The sequence below is a fragment of the Colletotrichum fructicola genome (genome assembly GCF_000319635.2).
Source record: "Colletotrichum fructicola Nara gc5 chromosome Unknown KSG_Nara_v1_contig08, whole genome shotgun sequence".
In the NCBI taxonomy this organism is placed as follows: domain Eukaryota; kingdom Fungi; phylum Ascomycota; class Sordariomycetes; order Glomerellales; family Glomerellaceae; genus Colletotrichum; species Colletotrichum fructicola.
The window spans coordinates 3,033,867-3,057,701 of NW_027094058.1; the positions used below are offsets into that span (position 1 = coordinate 3,033,867).

Below are 23,835 nucleotides of genomic sequence, written 5' to 3' on the forward strand. Positions count from 1 at the left end.
CTGAAGCGTTTCATGCATGTAGATAGCATTCCAGTTGGGCCGCATAGATGGCCAGTGGGAGTACAACGGCACCGAGAGAATTGCAATAACCCAAGAATTATAAATTTTGTCTTTCGTTAGGTTGTGAAATTTCACGCTCTCCTTCAGTTGGCCTCAGAGGCAGCGTATTGCTTAGCAAGTGGCGCAATGCAGTCCTCGAGACTGGTCCAGCCCTTTCCTCCCCCCAGCTTCTTCATCAATTCCGTCGCTCTCTCGTTGGCGATTTTGCCTACGTCGACACCGAGATCGGGGAGGTCGGCGGGGAAGTTACGGCTAGGCTGCGTTTCGCGGAAGACGGCGAGGATGTCGTTGATGTTGAAGCGGCCGGCATATGCGATGAGGCGTTCGGACTGGACGTCTAGGAAGAGCAGGGCGGCGATGTGGATGCGCGCGATATCGACCACGTCGCAGAACCATTGGGCTGGGAACATGGCGACGAATTCAGGAGAGACGTGGCCCTGCCAGAGAGACTTGAGGATTCCGACTGCGGTCGGGAAGCCCTGGTGCTCTGGAAGGAGGACTCGGCCCAGAGCGGCGTTGGGAACAACTTTCACACACAGGCCATCAGTTCTATATTGTCAACGTCTGGTGCTGGGATATCACTTACTCGAGTTCAATGTGAACCCGGGCTTCGCCTCAGAATACCACTTCCACAACGCCTGCTCGGCCTTTGTCTTTGCGGCGGAGTAGGCGATATAACCCCCCGCAAGACCGCCGGGCCCCTTGCCGGAGTAGGCGATGGCAACGGCTTGCTCGTTGTACGTGTCGGCGTTGACTTCGTAGGGGACGTTGGGGGTCGGCATGGCGGCGGCGCCGGAGGAGGAGGTGTAGACGAAGCGTTTGAGGGACGGGGTTGAGGCGGCGGAACGCGCGATGGAGAGAGTCGCGTCGACGTTTGGGGGCACGACGGCGTTGGGGTCCGGGTTCATATTCGTGATTGCGATTGTGTGGATCGCGCCGTCGGCACCTGGGTCTGGGTGTTAGTGCTCTTGGCTCGTCGGCAGGCGAGACGGCGAGGGCTACCCTTGAGGACTTCATCAAAGGCGCCGTTTTTGGTCACTTCGGGCACGGCGTGGAGGGTGAAGCGGCCTGGGCCGTAGGTCTTTTCGAAATGGGCTGAGAGCCAGCTGTACTTTGCGGTGTCGCGGACCGTGCCGCGGACGCGGTAGCCGGCGGCGAGGAGCTGGTCGACGATGTGGGATGCTATGAAGCCGTTTGCGCCCGAGACCACGATTGTGCTGTCCTTGGGCAAGACGGGGTCTGAGATTGTTAGGGAGGACATCGTGAGTGAGTGTGATGATGATGATGATGGGTGTGATGGCTGAGAGGCATGATGAGCTGAGATTCTGGGGGTTCTTGAGCGAGGATGGCTTTATAGGTTGAGGCCTCGGACATTGGAGGGGGTTCGAAAGTCCGTTGATGCTGGGCCAAGACGTTGTGGTTGTGGTTGTTGGTGTTGTCGTCGTCATTGACGATGTTGGAGAAGCGGGAGGAAGGGGTGGGCATCCCACCGGGGCCGGAGGGGATTATGTGAGCAGCGGACGGAGGCGGGGCCGGTGGGATCCGGGGGTGTGGGATGGCAAGGTATGGTTAGATTTCTTGGCTCTTGAGCATTGACTGCATGCTGGGTGGCCGTTTACTATACAACGTGGCCTACGGATGTCGTTGGTATCCGTCGTGGGTGCACGGAAGTCGGCGTGCTGTTGTGGGGCCCATGCAATGTCGGTCGGTGAGATGGGTCCATACCCCGAGGCCGGGCGGACAGGCGATTGCGGGGCCCTGCTCCGGTCGGCGCTCCACACTAAGCCGAGGCAGGAGAACGAACAATGAACTGCATGGCTGTTTCTGGATTTCACCAGCTTACTGCCGCAATTCGTTGGGGAAGGGACTCGAAGATGGTTTCGCGACCTGCCTGGGGCTTTTGGAGGCAATGGCACCATGGCAAAGGGCAGACGTGTTGGTCCAACTGCGCCGCTGCGGCTACCCGCATACCCTGCAGCCGCAGTCACACCTTTGCCGCCGGCACCCACCTGTCAAGATCAATTGCTGCCCAGAGCCAGAGGAGAGGGGTGAATTTTCCCTGGCTGGTGAGACGCGTTCTCCTCGTGGGAGGAAAATTAAAAATCGCGGTACCACGTGGTTTTCTTCATTGTGATGTTCGGGTGCCATAGGTCGGTGCCCAAATAATGAGTTGATCGTAGGTGTCAATGTTGGCAAGGTGACAGCCGTTTTACTCACTTTCTTTTCTTTTCTTTCTTTTGACAGTACCCCTGTACTTATCAATATCTCTCCTCGGTGGCCGCGATTGGTTGGTCCGAGCCTGGAAGCAAACAGAGTCTGCAGGATATCAAGCAGCGGTCTGAGAAAAGGGGGCAATGCTTCGTTCTCAATCTCATGTGTCTTGATGGATTCAGTCTGCATCTATCCGTCTTGGCCGTCGAGTAAGGATCCATCTGGATTTTGAGTGAATTTTCGCCATCTGACGAGTTGACATACGGCGGGGTCGACCATTTCCCACTCCTGCTCCCCGTTGTGATCGCGCTTTTCTCCAGAAAGCCCCTGGGAGTTTGTTCTTTTGGGACTTGAAAGTGTTTTTTCTCTTCCCGTCCACCAGGCTGCCTGTATGTTACAGATCAGCATCTATCATTAGATGTGATTTTTGAAACTGAAGGCTCTCATATCTTGCAGTCGTTGGTGGCAGGTCAGCCACCTCGTTCTTCACCCTCAACCACCACCGCACGTCACATTTGGTTTGCAGCCTCCTCACCTTCCGACCGCACCTTCCCCGGACGCACATCCTCACCTTCACCTCCGAAAAGTAAATAAACTAGCTGCCCCGTCGCGAGAGGCGGTCGACGCGTTGGCGTGTCTGCCTAGTATTTATTTACTTCACCCTCTGCTGTCAACTCTAACCTTCCCACCCACCACCCCAGCCAAGCTCCCCAGCCATCACCATTGCGACAACACAGCGCCGTGAACTTTTCGCTGTTTGCACCTGCGCCACCTTCACAACTGTACAGAACCATCATCAAATCAAGCATCGTGTGTAAGTTCTTTACTTTGGACTCTTGGTTTGCGTTTCACATGCTGTTACCCATGTATTTCTTTTTTTTTCTTGGGCCATTTCCCACTTATTCTGTGCGACCTTTCATCCTGCACTTGCTTCTCTGCGCCTCCCCTTACCCTTTTTGATTGACATCAAATCCAGGCAGCACAACAAAGGCACCATGGCAAGGGGAACTCCTGGCCATATACAGTCGGGAACTTCGCATGGTCCTCAGAAAAAGAGAGATCGCGACCTCTATGCCGACAGCGACGACGACGAGGAGTTCATCAATGCCAAGCGACAGCGAAGTCTGATTGTCTCTTCCGGCTCGAAGCATGTCCGAATTCGCTATGGCGTTGACGAAATCAAGGGCGCTCTTCGTGGAGAGCTGTTGTCTACCCCGGCCATGCAACCGCTTGTCCAGGAGCTCATCGGAGAGATGCTTGAGATCACCCAGACAGAGAGACGTGTCTTGTGCGAAAACACTTTCTATGCGCGTACCAAGGCTGCTATGAAGAACCAGCAGGCCGATGAGCTTATTGATCTTAAGCGCTATCTTCTCGCAGAGACCTTCATTCGCATCGACAGTTGGTCCTTTAGCGCCCTGCGTGAGTGGTTTGACTTAGTGCACAGACTTGGCCTTGAGAGAGAGTTTCGAGACATGTATTGGGAGGACAACCAGCGTGCCTACAGTGTTCAGATCGCCAAGCTTGCCAGCCATGTGAGCCCTCCCAAGATCCCTCGCACCAAGGACAACCACGTGCGCCTGTCTGCTGAATACGGAAGCAACGCCAAGGACATTGTTTCACGCTCTGTCTTCGTCAAGGGCCGAGGCCATCCCATCATCCGGAGCGCTGTTGCTATCATGGTTTTGGCGGGACAAGAGAACCCTGATAACAAGGACAATCGCTTGGAGAACATTGCCAGAATCTCTCAGATTTGGGCCGCATGGTGCATTGCGAAGCACGGCGAAGATGAGACCGAGCGGCAGTTCCTTGCCGCGCTCATTCACGACCGCTATCGAGAGAATGACTTCATCAAGACTTGCTTTTTTTATGTCCGAGAGGAACTGGAGAAGTTGGCGGTCAAAGTCGACAAGGACGAGTTCAAGAAGTGGCAGAGAATGCACTGGAGATGCCATCTCATCTCCATGTCCGAGTACCGAAGCCGACCAGTGGCTCTCAGGATCAACGAGGTGCCCAGCAAGGATGCCCGCAAGGCGTCTACCACTCGCGACGATGAGGGCAGCCTCAATGCTGCCATTGGATCCATCAAGCTGAAGGCGACCACGAAGAAGTCTGCTACGGCCATCCCTGTCGACTCCAAGCAAGCCATCACCAAGAACCTCCAAGCCCAGGAGTCGCCCGTCGAGACTGACAAGAAACCCATCGCTCGGAAGAAGCTGAAGGTGGTTTCCAAGTTTCAACCTGAGGAGACCTCCAAGTCCGATTCCCAGGCCCCGGAAGCTTCGATGGCTCCGCAGTTTCAACTGCCACCGCAGCTTCTCCGTCAGTCCTCATCTACGACCGCCTCCCCATCGCCGCTGCCTTCGCCAGGCCCCTTCTTAGGCCTTAGCCACACCCATATCAACGGAATGCTTGGTTTCCTCATGAAGGTGTTCAATGCTTCGGAGAGCAATGAGGGGGTGAATGAGAAGCAGTGCGCGGTGGACCACCAAGCCGTTCCGACGAAGCTAGACGAAGACGTCCTTGAGAGAATCAGCGCCTTGGAGGATAGACTCAACGCGTTCTCAGAGTTCTCTGAGAACATCATCGATGCCGTTCAGACGCTTGGTGACCGCCACGCTCACTTGGATGATACCCAGAAGTCGATGGACAAGAAACAGAATGGCATGCAGGAGTCTGCGAACAACGAGTTTCGCTCCATTACTGAGAAGCAGACGGCCCTGGCTCAGAGACAGTCGTCGGTGGACGGTGAGCTTGGAGCTTTGACCCGTAGGCAGGTTGGAACCCACGATGAACTTGGAACCGTCGCGGATAGACTAGCTTCCCTGGAGTCAATCACAAAGCAGAGACTCTCGGAGCAGGATAGAAGCCTGAAGCAGCGAATCTTTGAACAAGAACGAACCATCAACCAACTTCAGCAAGATGTCGATCTCTTGATAGAAAAGCAGAACCCCAACCCCCGCAAGCGCCCTTTCGACTCTCCTCGCAACGAGTCTCCTTACGCTCCTAAGGGTCCGTCGGCTATGATGAGACAGGGCCCGGGATACCACGAGAAGACTTCCAAGAGATTCGACCGACGCTGAGCACATCGACGGGCGAAAAGTAACGGAACGAGCAGTTCTGGGTGAAGATGAGCGTCGACGACAACAACAACAACGTCCCATGAATGACGATGAATGCCGATCGCGGATACCAAAGATGATGATGACGGATGATAAGTGAAGGATGATACCGGGAATATCGACAGTACTCGGTTGGAAGTGGGCGATACGAGACGAATTGCTTTTTGATCATGATGGCATAGCAAAGGATCGTGACGGATATACCCATGTAGGATTTCATTCTAGAAAGGGGATTGGCTGAAGGAGTTTGGCGGATACGCATGTGCATCGATGGATTTGCTCACTTGGTTCAGGGAGAACCAAGTCTCTTTTCACTTTTCTGGGATGGTCAAGGGATGATTGTATGAAAACAGGCCGTGGAATAGGATCACCGCATTAGATAGCAAAAGTTTTGATAAAGCCATTTTCCTTCGATAATGCCTGTTCGAATCCCCATTCATCGTCGTCTTTTGTATTTCACTTGGATGATGTAGAACCGAATTTGATGGATGTCTCTTAAACTCATTGGCCCCTCGGCGGTCTGATAACCACGACCTCGCCGGACCCCTTCAACTCAACATCTCCATCTCCAAACGGAACAACTAAAGTCTTTCCTCTGTCTATATCCAACGCCTTTTCTCCAGCAACCCACATTTCTAAAGCTCCTTCGCAAACAACCAAAACAGCAAACCCACTTTTCAACATCTTCTTCCCACGAATCTCAACCCTTTCTAAATCGAAATACTCCTTTGCGACATCCGGTAGTGCAACCCCGATACTCGCATCCGATGTAACAAGTCTCTCGACATCCCCCCTCGTCAGTTTCCGCGTATCAACAGCCGTTAAAGCCTTCTCGAACCCCAGCCCCAAGTGCCCGTCCTTAAACCCGTCGATGTCGAAACCCTTCCAATCACAGAGAATGGAAAGATCCTCCGGCTCCTGCACCTCGATCAGAAACACGCCCTCCCTGATGGCATGCAACGTCCCCGGCGGTACGTAAACCGTCTGACGAGCCTTGACATCCAACCGGTGCATCCGCCCGAGCATCCCCTCCACGTCCTGCCGCTCGACCAAGCCCAATAACTCCTCATGAGTCACATCCTCCTTCAAACCCAGGTACACCTCCCCCGGCGTGAGGAGATACCAGGCCTCGGCCTTGCCGTGCTTCGCGCCAACGTGCTCCCTCGCCCAGTCCCGGTGCGGGTGCGCATGCACCGGAAGCCTCTGCCGCGCGTCGAGCAGCTTGACGAGCAGTTTCGTGTCCGTCCCGAACGCGGCTACGTGCCCCGGACCGAGCCAGTATTCGGGGTCCGCGGCGATGGCGTCAGCTAGCAGGCGGCCGTCGGGGAGGACCGTCATGCCCAGCTTGGAGCGCGCGCAGCCGAGGCAGTACGTCGTCGAGGCGATCCAGTCTTCGGGCTCATTCGGGCCGGACGGCTTGTCTGAGCGGAAGGATGATATTTGAGGACCTCCTAGGTAGAACCGGGCCGGCGGCTGGTTTGCGGGGAAGACGATGGGGGCCATGAGGATGGATGGACTGTTACAAGATTCGATTTACACAAGGATGTGGCGGCTGCTGGGTGAGCTCCTTATTTGAATATGCACGGTTTGCCGGAACTCTGGCGAAGATGACAGAAGGAACAAGACGGGTGAGGCATACTTATAATCAGCTACTTCCGTTAGCTTCAGAGACGTGCAGAGGTGAAGTCGGCAAATGTGGATTGTGGTCCGACCAACGATGCATCCAACGGCGGGCCCAGCAGCGTCATCTTAGCATCCAACCAGCATCGTTCATGGGCGGGCGACCCCTGCTAACGGGAACCAGACTGGCGTTGGTTCTTCCCCCGCATGCTTCGGCGTGCCCTGCGTGTGCTCTGCCCCTCACCACCAACACTGTCCGTCGTGAGAAGTCGAGCAACTTTTCCCAGACTCCCGTCTCGGCTGGGTTTCCCATATGCCACCGAAGGTCACGTCGCGATGATGAAGACGGCAGACGACAGCATCAAAGAAGGTATATGAGAAAGAAGCAAAAGATTCGAGGAACATAAAGAGGCTATTCATCATCAATTACCTAGTCCAAACTTTGGAAACCCCTCTTATTTAGGCCATGTGTTGAGATTCAATCAATCAAAATGGAGGTTGATGGTTGATCAAGCTGCCGGATTGGCTGAATTACATCAACGACAAGTTATCATACGAGTGTCTAGATGTGACCTGGTTCTTCTAGTCCATCGAGTTTAGGGTCTGAGGTTTTCAACATGGCGCCATCAATCATGAAGACTGTCGCACGAACCATCGCGTTTCTGACGAATTGTTGTATATTCCCGAGCACCAGCCGTGGCATGCAACAGGCGTGAGCCTGTTTGGAAAAGTTCGACACTGCTACATGTTAGAAATACTACAGCAACTGAAATTAGAGGGCGGACTGACGCAGGCCCTTATTAGGATATCAATTTGGCAAGAAGGACCCGCAACACAAGGGGCATGTGACTTGCACCAATAGCGGCCTTTCTACACATACTTGTGACAACGTCCTCATTGTTGTGCTTACCTGGGAAGCTCGGACACTGGCCGTAGATTGCGATCCAGCAAGGAGACCAGGGCTAACAGTGAACCATTTCTCGAAGCCGCACTAAGAATGAGTAGGTAATTTGGGGTTGTTGATACGTTGTTAAGGACCAGTATGCACCTTCACCCTCATGATTGTTTTTAGAACGGCGCTATGTGGTAGTTGAAGGGTTTGAACACTTACTTTGCCGTAGCTGAGGCTTGACGTCTGGTTGATAATGTACTTGAAATACGCAAGTATGATACCCGTTGACAGCCGCTGCTACAAGAACCTTGAAAAGTGAGTAAGAAGCCATCATACTTTCGCCATCACTTTACTGGTGTTCGTCAGGCCGCCTCTTCGCTTGTAAGGAGTAACAGCAAACAAGACTGTTGATGTCTCGGAAGAGTGCAATGATAAAGGCAGATTGCTGAATTGCTCATGTGGTATTCCGAATTCTCAACATTCCGAGGGGAGTCCACCGTGATCGACTTATGACGTCTTTCTGTCCCACGATTGGAAGTCGGAAACAGACCGCAGTTGCTGGAGCATCGGCCATTTTATAGCTTCAGTACAAACACCGAAGGCGTCATTAACCTGATGAAAATGTGTCATATCGGAAATAAAAGCTGTCCTATCGTGGACAATGATTGTGAACTCGTTGAACACGAGTCAAGACGTTCGGTTACGTCTGCGTCCGTCTCAAGACGTCCGATTCTAAGCCTAACAACACTGCTGGCGACCAAGAAATTGACCTTAATTGTGATTACTTGTCCTGCAACTACCTTCAATGCAGAGCACGTAGCTGCTGTCTGCAAACGGCCCCTACCGTTGGCCAAGTAGCGTTGTTGATCCTTCCGTGTTGATAACTTTGGCAAATCAACCTGCTGCGCTGGTTGGAATGTGACGGACGAACTCGCCATGCGAGGCAGTCACAGGAGCCATATCTTCAGAGCTACCCTCAGTCTCAGTGCACTTCATTCATGTCCGGATGATAATGAGGTAGCTTCGTCGTTTATCCCGGGTTCGGATACGCTGCTTGAGCCGGTAGCCGGCTCGGGTTTTCATAGTTTCAAAGTTGTGGAACGCCGAGGTGGAGGGAGTGAAGACAGGGTATTGACAGTGCAAAGCATGCAAATCCTTTTTCCACGTGTCTAATGGACGGCTTCGCGCGGGAATGCGACGGACGAGCATGGGAATTCATAGTACGATCCCGGGTTTCCGTCACTTCAGAAGTCGCCATGCGAAGTAAAGAAGCCCATGGCCTCGGGGACATAGGAACGGTCATTTTTGGGCTTGTGTCCGATTAATGAACGTGGCTCTGTCCGATGCAAGGTATTAGACGAACCGGCCTACTCACCGCGCCCAAATTGGGTTTGCGAAAATAAGCTCAGCGGTCGCAATTGACTCGCTCGTCTCACTTGCTATGACTCGCTCATGTAGAGATAGTTGCTGATTCAAGTAATAAGGACTACGATCCACAAAACAAGGCCAACATGAGGCCAAGTCTCAGAGCTAGGTAATCTATTAGACTCGACAACGGAGACTGATCAATGGGGCCGCATATTCAAAGATTTGCGAAGTACGAAGTAGCCCAAGGAGCGGTCAGTTATCATGATCGGAATTCTGTTATAAATCTCGAGCCCAAGTGCGAACAACGGATTTCTATCTTCATTCTCTCACACACAGAGATACTGCTGTTCACATTGCGCCCCAACGACATATCGAAACATACTCTCCCACAACACATCACTATGAAGCTTTCACAGGGACTCATCGCTGCCTCTTTGGCTGTCGGTGTTATGGCAGGGTGCCGACGGGCACCCGAACTGTGCAAGTCAGACGTTGGTCCTATCTCACGAGGCCTGACAACCGGATGGGTTTGCAGTCTTCCGGAAGATATGCCCTGCCAAACAACTTGTGAGATTACTGGCGAGAGGCAACGATCCGAGCCTGGTGTGGTCGGATGGGAAACGATGAAGTGCTGCAAGCCGCAGACCGACTGTAAGGCAGTCATGAACCTAAAAAGATCCATAATAGGAATGCTGACAAACACGTGCTCTGAAGGTTGAGCGGAGTTCAGGCTACCTAGCTAGGAAACAATCGTCCATTGATGGGATCAATATCATCATCGTTGAGAGCACCGGGGTATGGAAAAGCCTTGCGGTCTGCAGGGCTGCGCGTCCACTGACGAAAGTAAAAGGCGTGCTCCAGGAGGGAACAAAACACTGCTTGAATGATATGGTTTAGCCATCTTGAAGCTCATCATTCTTGTGAAACACGACCCAAATCAAAACTTCTGAATTCCAAGTCACCCCGAAAGAACGGGTCATGGCTTGAGTTCAAATACTTATGTTTTTGCATAGCTGTATGCATACAATAATGCATCTCTCTGTAATACTGTCATGGAACCTGATGCGAGATCTTGTGATGAGGTGATTTTGAGAGTTTGCGAACCCGCTGCGATCCATAATAGTGAAGGGACGCACTCCCAGCGTGGAGGGAGCGCGTGCATCGTCCTTCCTCTTCAGTGGCTTTGGGGAAAGACGCCGACTTTGTCCACTATGCTGAGTTCGATGCTGCTAATTTCAGATTTGATGAAGTGATCTGTGCCCGTTTCGTAGGCCTTCGAAAGCCACCAACCCAGTCCTCCCACCCTCGGAAAGGGCGAGTGTTGCGTTACTAATACGAGATATTTCGGTTCATGTGCTGCCCGATCTGGGAAAGTTTCCCCGAAGCCACGGAGTCCCGACTGGAGTGGACCCCCCGCATTCCGGCACCAGCGGTCACCTAGCGTGGCAGCATTTCCAGATTTTGAGGTGTCCTCAGACCTCGACAAATATCTGCGGGCGTAAACAAACCTCTTTTCCATGACTTAATATCTCGCATAGAGACACGCATAAGTACCGAAAGATCTGGGATTTGGAGGAGCTCGCCCCAAGCATGGCGACAGAATCCGAACTGGCTGTGACGACCCTCCACAGTATGGGGAGGGTCAAGTCTTCATAGTCAATTCAGACGAGGGTTTCCATCACATACGACCATACCCATTGGAGAACTCGGGATCCCGTCCGCTCTCCCATAGATAAGCCAATGAGGGCTGGAGTAGTAGTCGGGTCGGTGACGACCGGCGAATGCCCGGTGTTGTATGTCTTTTGCCGTTCTATACCTTTTTGGCTGATCTATGTGAGCTATGATTCTCTAAACTTCGTTTCCCCTAGGGAGGAGATCTTGACGACACGATGGCTTAAAGTCTTTGGATGTAGACTCAACAGTTCACAGAATGGTTTGATGGCTTTTTAATGACTAATGATACTGTTTGTTTAGAGACTGCTGGTGTCGCTAACCTGTGACCTGTCACTTGAGGATCTGCTGAGTAGCCATGTCAGGGAACAAGATCTACTACACGATACGCTAATGAAGTTCATTTCATTAAGCTACCATATTGGATAGCTTCACCATAGAATCCCTCAAGCGTCTGGCATGGAGCAGGACAAATCAAGTCTGACTCAGACTTATGCCTTGAATATACCGTACTTAGCTCGGCATCGTGAATCACCCGTACCACCCACATACTGGCAAGATTCTCGAAACTTGCAGTTATCGAAAGCCGAGTACCCTGTGAACCAATTGCCGCTAAAGTGCTTGCATTCAAGAAATGGCTGATCGTTGATGCGAGTGTAGCCAAAGTCGCACACCTTGCCGGTGATCTCATCGTTTGTGGTGCCATCTGCATTCAAGCAGGCGCAGTACTTGTAGTGGTCGCAAGCTCGAGTAGTTAACGCGAAAGCGAGAACGGAAAGAACAAATGTTGCCTTCATGGTGATGTAATAAGGCTGCGGCAGCGACGGTTAGCTGAGTGCTCCTTGCGTATGAGATGGGCCGAGTGGCAGTACTGACTAAAGACTGTGTGATGAGCTTGTGCAGTTTTAGTTCCGACTTGTAGGTAGATGTCGGACGGGCTTGCGATGTGTTTGCGAATCGCTGATGGCTTTATAAAGTCGCCCTTTCGTCTTCAAGGAGCAAAACTTTCAACTGCAATTGCATTGTTGACGGTATCGCCGACTTGAGCCACCGCGCTTCATCGCGCCCTATGCCAGGTTGTGGGTATTGTGACTCTTGGCGTAGTGTAGATTCCCCTTTTGACTGACTCAACTCAGTATCAATCAGACTTGTAGGTAAGCCTTCATTTCAGCAGCCGCAGGGAGAGGTGCATCACTTTAGAAGCAACTATTTGCCAAGAGTGCCAAGAGTGTTAAGATTCTGACCGCGTACCTAACCGCGTATCTCACTAGTCATGAACACTGGGTTGCGCCTCGATTTACTGAGCGGTTAAGTCGATCTTGATTCTCATTCGTTGTTACGACCCCGTACGCAATACAAGAGCAGCGGCCGTGCGGTGCTTAGAGTCAGTCACGCTCTCGGTCTCGGATTTGCCCCATATCTAGATATCATATCAGCCGTTTGTCTTTGGCAATCTTGTACTTGGCTATTTTTCGCATCATCGCGAGAAATCTTAGGTCGCATGGTCATGCGTGCAGCAGTCGCATGATAGGATAGTCTTACAGCTAGTTGCTTCGTAGCCGAATCATTGGCAATCGAAGCATTCATTGCGGCAACGCCGGCTTTATCATTCGCATTGAGAAAATTGGCCTTTACAGATGACAAAAGAACCCAAGAGACCACCATCGCATTCATGAGCACTTCTGTGAAGAGTTGATACAACTTCGCTCTGTGCGTGCTTTCGTCACGGATAGTATCATAGTATTTGTTGGGTAGAGAGTTGGTCATAAGAATGTGCTGCTACAAAACACGCGTCCGTCCAACGTAAAGAATCTTCCACGTCTGCTTCGACAGTAACGAGAGAAGGACCGTGTGTGGTATTCGCCACGGCACGACACGGGGGCGGGGGGCGGAGTGTCGCTGGCGGGGCCGCGGATAGGGCGTTGTAGCCGGGAACTGGTTGTTGCATATCCTGCGATATATTTAGAGATCTGAGCGAACTAAACTTGGTAATGAAGCACAGGCTCGAATTTCCCACAAGATGTACGCCTTCCATTATCAGGGGACCTCGCCGACATGGCTCTTGGCGCATGTAGTTGTTAGGCCACTCCTGAGCTCAATCATAGCCCTCGGAGGCAGCCGGAGACTACAGAGTGTACGCGCAACTTACGTTACCCAGAACTCACTATTATCTACTCACACGAAACCTTGCCAGGCACTGCGCAGATTACATGAAAATTCTGTCAGGCCTGGTCTATGCGCCGTTCACCAGCACCTGTCGTAATGCCATCCACGATTCCAATCCCAGACCACATGGGACCATGCATTCAATCGGCATCGCCTGTACGGAGCCATCTTCTTTCTCGGAGTCCTAGCTTGCTATGATGCAGTGGTCACGTATTGTCCGAATGTCCGGTGCCTAATCCGAAGGAAATTTATTCAGATCCTTTACGCAAATAATGTTATCTCCAGGGCGCACTTTGCAAGACTTACGTTAGTCCTGTGTCATTATTTGGATTCAAAGTCACAAGTAGCATCCTTAATTTACGAGCGAATTGCCACTTGAGGGTGCCAGAGCCTGCTCCTTGGTCTCTTCTTTATCGCCTCGATTGGTTTCAGCGAGCCGTCGCTTTCTTTTTGGGAGATCATTGGTCACGAGTCAACCGCGAAGAAATCATGTTATGCCACAAGGTTTGGGTGTATCACCTGTTGCTGAAGCCTGATGAGCTAAAGTTGAGTTTGCGACCAAAATCTACACACCAGACAAGTAATTCTGCAATGCATCTACCGGAAGCTCCTTGCCAACGTAATTCGGCACCCGCTCAAACATCTCCCAGGACGTGTGCTTGAGAAGATGGATCTGGTCCCTTACCCATGCTTCTACCTCCTCTTGGCTTGGCATCTCGCCCTCGGCATCACGCTCATTGACTCGCTTGATAGCCAGGTCGCACCGCTCTCGAAGCCGCCAGAGCTTCTGCGCCATGATAGTATTTCTTCCCTTGACAAGGCTGTCGCAGCGCAGATTGAAGCTCCTCAGCGATGTAGCCGTGTCGTCCGCGTCAGGATCGAGGAAGTCATAAGAGTTGACCAAGCTCAGACGCTCACCGCAGTTGCGCACTCGTATGGCCGAGTGCTCTAGATATCCGCCCGTCATCATGACAGCGCCGCCGACGGAAGCTCCTCTCACCTTCTTCATTCGCCCGTCGCCCATCTTGATGACCGTCTCGCCGCCGAGCATAGTAGAGGTATCGCTGAGCATGAGAACAATTACGACGGGGGCCATATCTTTGTGCCACATATCAAGGACCTCGTCTTCATCCAGATCTCCTTCAGAGACCAAGTCGGTCGTACGAGGCTTGGGCTTCATCGGCTCCTCGGGCAGCTCGTAAGGGCTGCTGACTCCGCCGCCGTCGCCTAGCTGCACGTTGATGTACCCTAAGGCGACCTCGCCGCTCTGGAGTCTCAAGGCGTGCCCGTAGGCGCTGTTGACTGCAGCCTGGGTGACAGGATGATTCCATGCTTGCTTCACGAAGATACCATCCTGTTGCAAAATATCAGAATCACGAGCTTCTGTGATGTCTCATTCGGTAGTTATTTTGGAAAATACTCACCCCTTTGGAGTCACCGTACCCGCGGATAATGCAGTACTCCTTCTCTCCGTACGTTTTCATATACTTATCCAGAAATTCGCGTCTGAAGGCCTCCCGGCGAATCATCCGGATGCCCTCCTCCGAGAAGAGGTGGAAAGGCTCCGTGTAGCACATGTCAGGACATCCCTTCGGCACCGGGAGTCCGAGGTCTGTAAAAGTATGGCGGCGGGTAGGAGGTTTGTAATCAAGATGAATGGCGGGGTCAAAGGGGGGGATATAGAGCTCCGCTTCGATCTGCTCTTGTGTCATGGGCATCGCCTTGGCGAGCGGATCTGGGCAGCTGAGTGTCACGGTGGCCATTTTGACGATTCGAAGTGCTGCTAGTTTGGATGTAGTGCAAGAGACTGCTGAAGAAACGTTTGATAATTGCCAAAGTTGATGGGCTCATACATAGGAAAGAGAGGGTTCCGTCGTCAATTTAAAGTTTCGAACTCAGCTGATCTTCACAGCTGACGATGAAGTATCACAGGCTTCGAGAGGACCCAAGAGAGGACAGCCGTCTTTGGTCCAATTACAGGCCGAACGAATAGAAATACCTATAAGGGAATTTAGACAGAGTAACCTAGTCGTGAAAGGCATCCGAATAGAGCTTATCGTCTCGAAGTGTTGTCGTGTGATTCAGTCAGAGTGTGTATCATCACGTCCTCCAAGGACGCAAAGGTACATGTGGCCCGCATCGATCGACCGCAGCAAGGAAAACGTCCCGGTATAAACTCTGGCAAGATCCAAATTCATTGGTACAGCGTGTGCTTCGTGTATTACTGGCAATTCTATCCTTTTCCGGGATGAGATGCCGGTGTACTGTCTCACCGCGAGACGATCTATCAGTTTGCTGGGCGAGTAGAAAGACTCTCTCCAGCTCCTGAGCTTATCTTCTGCATGTGCACTAACGCATCTCACGGCAACCAACGTCACAACCCCAAGATAGGCTCAGAAATCCTTGTCGACTACGGCAAGGTAGGCAACAGGCCTCGTGCCGTCGAACCGGCCATACTTCGTAAGTCCTTCACCCTGACTACGATTTGGTTGCGCGGATCGCGCATGATGTAGGACAATACGAAGGGGCTATTTATTTGGTGACCTTGAATAGCCCAAATAAATCTCCGATATCACTCCGCACGAAAAGGCATGCCCCGGGGAAAGTTACCTTTACCGGGGCTCCGAAAGCGGCCCCACAACAAGAGGGCCGATATCTATCTTGATAACAAAACCAATCACTTCTCCGCATCACTCATTGTCATCTCTGGGCATCTTCTCATGTACATGGCGAGCATATATTTAACCAGTGAGTTACTCCGATTACGGCTTGAATGATTTAATGAACCACCTCATGACCATTTGCCTTAGAAAATGAAGCATCACGTCGTTTGTCTGGACGCCGCAGAGGCTACCTTCCCGGATTTCGATTTCCCGCATACACGCAGTCTTTATGAACGCACACAGCCACACGAGGTCGCAGAGCGTATCAAAGATGCAACGATTGTCGTCACCAGCGTCGTGCCGATAACTCCGGATGACCTGGCCCATGCATGTCATCTGCAATGCGTTGCTATCGCCGCGACCGGTTTTGAGTGGCTTGACCGCGCTGCATTTGTCGAAAGACGCATCACCGTCTTCAACTGCCCGCAAAGCAACGTTGAAGCCGTTGGGGAGCATTTCCTGACGCTTTACTTCTCCGCCCGCCGAAAGGTCGTTGAGGTTCATGCTGCGATTATGAGTCCGGAGAAGGACTGGATTCGAGAGGGCTCTTTGACGCCTCGGTGGACACAGGGGCCGCCTTTGAGTTGCGAACAAGAGGTCCTGGGGATCATCGGGTACGGAGCCCTCGGGAAGAGAATCGAAACTTTGGCGAGGGCCCTTGGCTTTGGCAAGGTCTTGATTGCGGATCGCAAGGGCGAAAGCAAACCCCGCGAAGGAAGAGCCTCTTTTGACGATCTCATCAAGAGAGCTACCACTATTGTGGTTTGCTGCCCTAAGGACCCGGAAACTATGTCCCTGATCTCGGACTCGGAGTTTCATTCAATGAGAAAGGAGGCGCTTCTCGTGAACCTAGCTAGAGGTGGCGTCGTTGACGAGCAGGCACTAGCAACTGCGTTGAAGGAGGAGAGAATTTTCGGAGCCGCTGTGGATGTTTTCGAAACGGAACCCGGTGGTGTGGGAACTACCCCTCTTATCCCAGACATTGCGAACGGGGAGACAGCTGTGCCGAACCTGACTTTGAGCAGTCATGTTGCGTGGTTCTCACAGAAAACCATCAAAAACTTGCAAGATATGCTTAAACTTGGTGTCGAGAGCTTCGTTGAAGAAAACATCGACGAAGACCGCTGTAAGCGTCTGCTGGTAATTCAAAAGGGAGAGGTGAGGAAGTAAGACAGGCTGTCCGTAGATAAAGACGATAGAGCAATACAGCCAAGACGATCAGCTAGGTCGCTCTGCCATTGCTCACAGATAAGATATTTTTATCTTTTCTTGCGACTGCATCTCAGTTGTAGCCAACTCAAACAGACCTGAAGTGGCCAAGGCCAAAGAAACATGCATGATCAAAGCCGAGCTTTCCGTACCCAAGAATTGACGATCACGTAAAGTGAAGTCAGCGTATCCTCTCATCCCAGGATTTATCATTCCATGTCTCCAATGGCGGGGCTTATCTTGCATACGTGCTGATCAATCGAAGATGTTGATTGGAAGCTGGCAACCCTACATTATATCATATCCTAGCCTGCGCAAGACGCCTATCTCAGGCGTCAAGGGTCAAGTCGTTAGGACCGAAGAGGCGATTTCATACTAAGCATACGATGTCAGCGGCCAAACATATCAACGCTTATTGAAGGGGAACATGAAAACATATCTACGGGCGAATCCCCGTGAGTTCGCTCTTTTGCGAATTTGATGGCCAGAGTCGAAGACTTGGTACATGTTCTTCCTCAACGGCTTCGGGTGAGTAGAACCATGACTACCAAGTTCCTGATCCAGTGTGACTTGCTTTTTGTCACGGGCTAGAGCCCGGATTGATATCTCCGGCTTTGCCGGAGCAGTCTCCGAGATCCGGCTCCGTTGGACCCACTATTCTGCCGGGGTACACCGCCTAACCCGGTCTGCTTCACCGCTGTTAGGCGCCTATCCCTGTAAAGTCTCTTCTTCCTTCTTCAGCTTAGAATAGTCAATCGACGGCACCTCTACGTTGAACAAGCCTAGGGGCCAGCCCCTTACATATTCTAAGCTCAACAACAGAAGACGCTACGCGAAACCTCACGAGAGCGACACGATGGATTCGCCAGAGGGTAGCGCAAACGACGCGATGAACGCCGAGATTGACCGCCGGATCAACGAAGCGGTTAACGCAAGCATACGTCCTCTTCAGGACCAAATGGCCCAGCAGACGGCCCAGATGACGCAGCTCTTGACAGCTCTGAATGGGCTTATGTCACCGGATAGAGCAACCCCTACGCCGCTTACGAGTAGCGTACCGACCCCGTCCACAGCCGATACGACTATACAGGCTCCGAGTGACGATACAGTAATGGTAGCCGAAGGGCGGAGAAAGCCCCTACCGAATCCCCCGAAGTTCACGGGAAGGCGCAAAGACTACCCAGCGTGGTCTCAGCAAATGCGCGATAAGACAACCCTAGATGCAGGACTTATGGGGGGTAACGCCGAGGTTTGGTACTATATCAACTCACGACTCGACGTTGACCCTCAGCAAGTTGTTGCTACTTTCTACGCCGCCGGAGGCCCCGGGGGCGAGCGAGACCCCTCTGAGTTCATGAGGTACTTGGACCGTACGTACAAAGACCCAAGTGCTGCCTCCCGCGCAGCTGCTACGCTGCGAACGATCCGTCAGCGGGACGACCAATCCCTCGCCTCCTTTCTTCCCCGATACGAGAGAGTATTGTCAGAAGCTGGGGGGGGCTAGTTGGGCAGACCAGGCGAAGATAACCCTCCTCGAGGGAGCACTTAGTACGCGGCTCCAACGAGCCCTCGTTACTGTCGACCTTCCGGTCGATAACTACCATGGATGGCTCATGCGGGTACAAGACGTAGCCGCAAGGCTGGAGAGGCTTCCAGCTACAACGCGCAGAAGCAGCTCGTACTACCCTAGAGCCCCCGAAGCAAGCAGGCACCACGACAACGATGGTGATGTGGTGATGACCGGCGTAAGCCGCGCGAGGAACAAGAAGGGAGCTCCGGAACCGCAGCGCCGCAGACGCTACTCCTCCTCGTCTGAGTCCGAGGGTAGTGAACAACCGCAGAAGGATAGTCGGCGTTGCTATAACTGTAACAACATCGGCCATATCGCTACACGGTGCACTAAGCCAAAGCGTCCAGGGCCAAAGAAGATCAAGAAGGTCAAGAAAGCCAAGAAGTCAGAAGAGAGCAGCAACGATAGTGCCACAGAGGAGCTGGGAAGCTCTGAGGCTGAAGAGAGCTCGGGAAAAGAGTAACTCCACCGCAAAGTCGGGCGTTGGAGGCCAAACTTAGTGATATCACAAAATGGAAGCAGTTTAAGCATCGCATGAGCAGCAAGTCAGCAGTGATCACTACCCGCATACATAAGGGCACTCAAGCAGACGCCCTAATGGACACGGGTTGCGACTTATACGCCCTTGTCGACCATGACCTGGCCCGCAAGCTTCGCCTGCCAGTAGTGGACCGCTCCGAGCGGGTACTAGGCAGCTTCAGCGACGCTACAGGCGCTACAAAAGCAACAGGTGTGGTTGTCTTTAACCTCGAGCTGTGCGGTTATGATGAGAAGATCTTCGCGTATACCGTACGTGGCCTTGGCGACGACCTGTTCCTAGGGAAGCCCTGGATGGAGAGGAACCGCATCCTGTATGATGCTGCCGCGCAACGGATACAACATAGGAGGGGCGGCGTAGACCTACGTCTGAAAGGCGAGGAGGAGCCAGAACGAGTACACCAGATCAGGGTTGCCCGCCTCCTCCCAGGAGCCCCTTTTGCAACGCTCTATAAGAGGGCGCGACAACGTACCAAACGAACAGCAGGATACGAAGTCCGAGCCATCAGCCTAGCAGATATACAGAAGGCTCTTACGAAGAAGACTGAGAAGGCAGACCTAAAGACCCTCCTCCCACCAGCTATACTAGCGGAGTTTCAAGAGCTGTTCCAACCTGATGAAGCTGCTAACCTTCCTCCGCATCGTCCTGGGGTCGACCACAAGATCCCCATCAAACAGGAGAGCGACGGCAATGAGGCTGTACTACCATGGGGCCCGCTCTACAGCATGTCACGGGAAGAACTCCTCGTTCTCCGTAAGACCTTACGAGACCTACTAGATAAGGGATTCATCCGCGCCAGCAGCTCAGAAGCATCAGCCCCAGTACTATTCGTGCGTAAACCAGGTGGAGGGATTCGGTTTTGCGTCGACTACCGCGCCCTTAACGAACTCACTAAGCGCGATCGATACCCCCTCCCCTTGATCCGGGAAACACTACGCACTGTTAGCGCTGCTAAGTGGTTCACTAAGCTAGACGTAGTAGCAGCGTTCCACAAGATCAGGATCGCTAAGGGAGAGGAGTATAAGACAGCCTTCCGGACGAGGTATGGGCTATTTGAATGGCTAGTTGTCCCCTTTGGGCTCACAGGGGCCCCCGCCACGTTCCAACGATATATCAACAGTGTACTCCGAGAGTACTTAGACGACTTTGCAACAGCATATATGGATGACGTCCTGATCTACTCAAACGGCTCACGACAAGACCACGAAGCAAAGGTTAAGCTAGTACTGCACAAGCTTGCTGCGGCAGGGCTACGTTTAGACCCTCACAAGTGCGCGTTCTCTGTGAAGACAGTTAAGTACCTAGGGTTTATCATTACAGCTGGAGTTGGTATCTCTTGCGACCCTGAGAAACTGAAGGCGATTAAGGGATGGGCAGCTCCAAAGACAGTTAAAGGAGTCCGAAGCTTCCTTGGATTTGCAAACTACTACCGGATCTTCATCCCAGCATACTCAGAGATTGCTGGACCCCTGATAGCTCTTACAAAGAAGGGTGTCCCCTTCTGCTGGGGTAAGGAACAAGAAGCAGCATTCCAGGAGCTCAAGAGGATCTTCGCAGCTAAGCCCGTCCTGCACCAATTGGACCCTGAGCGGACAACCTATGTTGAAGCTGATTGCTCCGGCTTTGCCCTTGGAGGAGTGCTCTCACAGGAAGACGAGCATGGTAGACGTCACGCAGTAGCGTACCATTCGCAGCGGTTAAACAGCGCGCAGTTTAACTACCCAATTCACGACAAAGAGATGCTGGCTATCATAAGCTGCCTGCAAGCATGGAGAGCGGAGCTACAGAGCGTCAACAAGTTCAAGGTCCTATCTGACCATAAGAACCTTAAGTACTTCATGACAAAGCAGAAGCTTACAGAACGACAAAGCCGATGGGCAGAGGAGCTATCACAGTACAACTTCGAGATTCAGTACCGCCCGGGAAGCGAAGCAGTAGTGCCAGACGCACTCTCTAGACGCGAACAAGACGTACCCACGTCTCTAGAGGACGAGCGCGAACAAGGCCGGGTTCTCCAGCTTCTTCCTGAAGTAGCCCTTCCCTCAGCACGTGTACAACGCATAGAGGCAGCACCAGCGATGCTTGTATTCACTGATGATAAAGAACTACAGCAACTCTGGGATCAGACTCAAGGACAAGATGAAGTCTACCAGCAGATCTATACTGCAGTGAAACAGCGAGAAAGAAGTTTCCCTCCTAGTCTCAAGCTGAAAGTCCAGATCGCTGAGTGTGAGATCGATAACGGTAACCGACTACTCTTTAGAGACCGGATCTGGGTACCAGGTAGCGAAGACCTAGATAGCGAGGCGAACACGCTGCGTACTCGTATCGTCCAAAGTATCCACGACTCAGCGCTTAGCGGACACCCAGGAAGAGATAACACCCTAGCGCTGGTTAGTAGACGCTTCTACTGGCCTGGCCAGTCACAGTTAGTACGACGCTTCTGCCGCAACTGCGATGGCTGCGGGCGTAGCCACATCTGGAGAGAGCGTCGAAAAGGACTTCTGAAACCTCTGCCAATACCACAGCGTATACGAAGCGACCTCGCTATGGACTTCATTACCGACCTTCCCCTTACGGACAAGGGCGAGAGATTCCTTTGGGTCATTATCGATCGGCTAGGCAAGGGTGTAACTCTTGAAGCTATAGAGAGTATGGAAGCCGAGGCGTGCGCAGAACGATTCCTTAGCTGCCATTTCCGCTTCCACGGTATCCCTGCGTCTATTGTGAGCGATAGAGGTAGCAACTGGACGAGCCGGTTCTGGCGTCAGTTCTGTAAGCTGTTAGGAATAGAACAGCGGCTCAGTACTGCCTACCACCCACAGACTGATGGAGGCCCGGAGAGGATGAACCAAGAGATCCAGGCCTACTTGCGCAACTACGTTACCTACTCGCAGAAGGACTGGGCAAATAACCTCCCAGCAGCTCAACTAGCGCTCTGCAGCCGCGATAACAGCGCTATTGGTATGAGCAGCTTCTTCTTAGAACACGGATACCACCCAGAGCCCATCCGGGTTCAAGAGGCAGACCCACAAGACCGTGAGGGCCCTCGCGAGGACGTAGCACGTAAGCTAGTAACGAGACTTCAGGACGTGATGGATATGGCCCAATCAACCCTCGCATCAACGCAGCAACGCTATGAGGAACTGGCCAACGTGAAGCGCCAGCCTACAGAAAGACTGGAAGTGGGCGACAAAGTCTGGCTTCACATGGGGCATTACAGATCCCCCAGGCCTTGCAAGAAACTGGATTGGCTACACCATAAGTACACAGTCACAAAGGTTATCTCACCATACGTAGTAGAGCTCGATGTACCAACAGCTATATACCCACGCTTCCACGTGGATAGCCTGAAGCGCGCAGGCAACGACCCCTTACCTGGTCAAACGCTGGACGACGAGCAGCCGCCACCGATTATAGATGACGAAGGCGAGGAAACCTGGAATGTGGAGAGCATCGACGCGGCTACTTGGAAGCGTCGAGGGCGCGGGCGGCGCCGCGAGGTTCTGGTTAAGTGGGAAGGGTATGCAGAGAGGACATGGGAGCCTGTTGAGACGCTCCAGGGGACAGAAGCAATGGAGGCTTACGAACGCCGTTATGGCTCCGCGATGGAGCATGATGGAGACCCAGCCTTAGCGCCGCGGGCGCGCCGCCGGAGGGGAGCGGGGGGGTGATGTCACGGGCTAGAGCCCGGATTGATATCTCCGGCTTTGCCGGAGCAGTCTCCGAGATCCGGCTCCGTTGGACCCACTATTCTGCCGGGGTACACCGCCTAACCCGGTCTGCTTCACCGCTGTTAGGCGCCTATCCCTGTAAAGTCTCTTCTTCCTTCTTCAGCTTAGAATAGTCAATCGACGGCACCTCTACGTTGAACAAGCCTAGGGGCCAGCCCCTTACACTTTTGACTCTCAGAATACAGATATGCCGTTGACTCGATGATATCCCTCTTTCAGTCTGGTATCGCAACTCAGGCGTTCCGCGAGTTTGGAGAACATGGATACGCCAACGGCCTGACGATCGCTAGCTACGTTGAAATGCTACTCGGCGCGCTATTCTGGGGCTTCGGCGCCTACATCATTGGACGAAGACACGCTTTCAAATGTTTCCCTTCTTGTATGTCCAGTCATTTGCATTATAGCCGGCGCCATGCCAAATTAGAAATTCCTGGGATTCTTCATTGCGATGGTTGGCTTCGGCGCCTGTGGCAGTCTCATCATGGACACGGCCGTCTTCCTGGAGTACCTTCCAAGCAGCAAGCAGTGGCCTCTCACCGCTCTGGCTTGTTGTTGAGGGGTCGTTCATGCAGTCGCTGGCTTCCTGGCCTGGGGCTTCTTGATTTCAAACTCATGGAACTGCTCCGATGCTGCAAGTTGCACCAAGGCTAACAACTGGGGATGGCGGTATACCATGTTCACCGGCGGCGCCCTTGTCTTTGTAATGTCCGTGCTTCGGGTAACTGTCATCAAACTGAAGGAAACTCCAAAGTGTCTGCTTGGTGTCGGCGATGAGTCGCCGTCGTAACGACTTTCCAATACTTGGCTACAACGTACAACCTGCCGTGCTCTTGACCGAGAAAGATCTTGCGAATTGCGGAACAGTCACCTCTGCCCATAGTTAGGAACAATTTTCTGTTGGCGAGACCTTGCTGCACATCCGAGGCCTTTTAAGCAACAAGAAGATGAGCTTCTTGACGAGTGGCATCTTCCTGTCTTGGACCCTAATAGGCCTGGCCTATACCCTGAGGT

General features: G+C 52.6%; 7 protein-coding genes across 7 annotated transcripts; 3 read left to right on the forward strand and 4 right to left on the reverse strand.

Moving 5' to 3' along the window:
• Positions 1-143: 143 nt before the first annotated feature.
• ALD2-0 (Aldehyde reductase 2) lies at positions 144-1,321 on the reverse strand (the record flags this gene model as incomplete). Its single annotated transcript, XM_032025856.1, has 3 exons — positions 144-586; positions 647-1,006; positions 1,063-1,321. 3 exons carry the CDS (start codon positions 1,319-1,321, stop codon positions 144-146), a joined length of 1,062 nt encoding a protein of 353 aa, XP_031877657.1.
• Positions 1,322-3,266: 1,945 nt separating this feature from the next.
• CGGC5_v013903 (uncharacterized protein) lies at positions 3,267-5,354 on the forward strand (the record flags this gene model as incomplete). Its single annotated transcript, XM_032025857.1, has 1 exon — positions 3,267-5,354. One exon carries the CDS (start codon positions 3,267-3,269, stop codon positions 5,352-5,354), a length of 2,088 nt encoding a protein of 695 aa, XP_031877656.1.
• A 540-nt stretch (positions 5,355-5,894) lies between these two features.
• manA-0 (Mannose-6-phosphate isomerase ManA) lies at positions 5,895-6,896 on the reverse strand (the record flags this gene model as incomplete). The annotated part of the gene is made up of 1 exon (XM_032025858.1): positions 5,895-6,896. One exon carries the CDS (start codon positions 6,894-6,896, stop codon positions 5,895-5,897), a length of 1,002 nt encoding a protein of 333 aa, XP_031877659.1.
• A 4,539-nt stretch (positions 6,897-11,435) lies between these two features.
• CGGC5_v013905 (uncharacterized protein) lies at positions 11,436-12,531 on the reverse strand (the record flags this gene model as incomplete). The annotated part of the gene is made up of 4 exons (XM_032025860.2): positions 11,436-11,756; positions 11,821-11,882; positions 12,295-12,364; positions 12,487-12,531. The coding sequence occupies 4 exons, from the start codon at positions 12,529-12,531 to the stop codon at positions 11,436-11,438; spliced, it is 498 nt and encodes a 165-aa protein (XP_031877676.2).
• A 1,144-nt stretch (positions 12,532-13,675) lies between these two features.
• On the reverse strand, positions 13,676-14,873 carry CGGC5_v013906 (uncharacterized protein; the record flags this gene model as incomplete). The annotated part of the gene is made up of 2 exons (XM_032025861.1): positions 13,676-14,464; positions 14,535-14,873. 2 exons carry the CDS (start codon positions 14,871-14,873, stop codon positions 13,676-13,678), a joined length of 1,128 nt encoding a protein of 375 aa, XP_031877654.1.
• A 1,050-nt stretch (positions 14,874-15,923) lies between these two features.
• On the forward strand, positions 15,924-16,943 carry hprA-0 (Glycerate dehydrogenase; the record flags this gene model as incomplete). Its single annotated transcript, XM_032025862.1, has 1 exon — positions 15,924-16,943. One exon carries the CDS (start codon positions 15,924-15,926, stop codon positions 16,941-16,943), a length of 1,020 nt encoding a protein of 339 aa, XP_031877655.1.
• An 895-nt stretch (positions 16,944-17,838) lies between these two features.
• CGGC5_v013908 (Transposon Tf2-6 polyprotein) lies at positions 17,839-22,232 on the forward strand (the record flags this gene model as incomplete). Its single annotated transcript, XM_066153004.1, has 4 exons — positions 17,839-18,352; positions 18,495-19,011; positions 19,053-22,129; positions 22,180-22,232. The coding sequence occupies 4 exons, from the start codon at positions 17,839-17,841 to the stop codon at positions 22,230-22,232; spliced, it is 4,161 nt and encodes a 1,386-aa protein (XP_066007712.1).
• Positions 22,233-23,835: the final 1,603 nt, after the last annotated feature.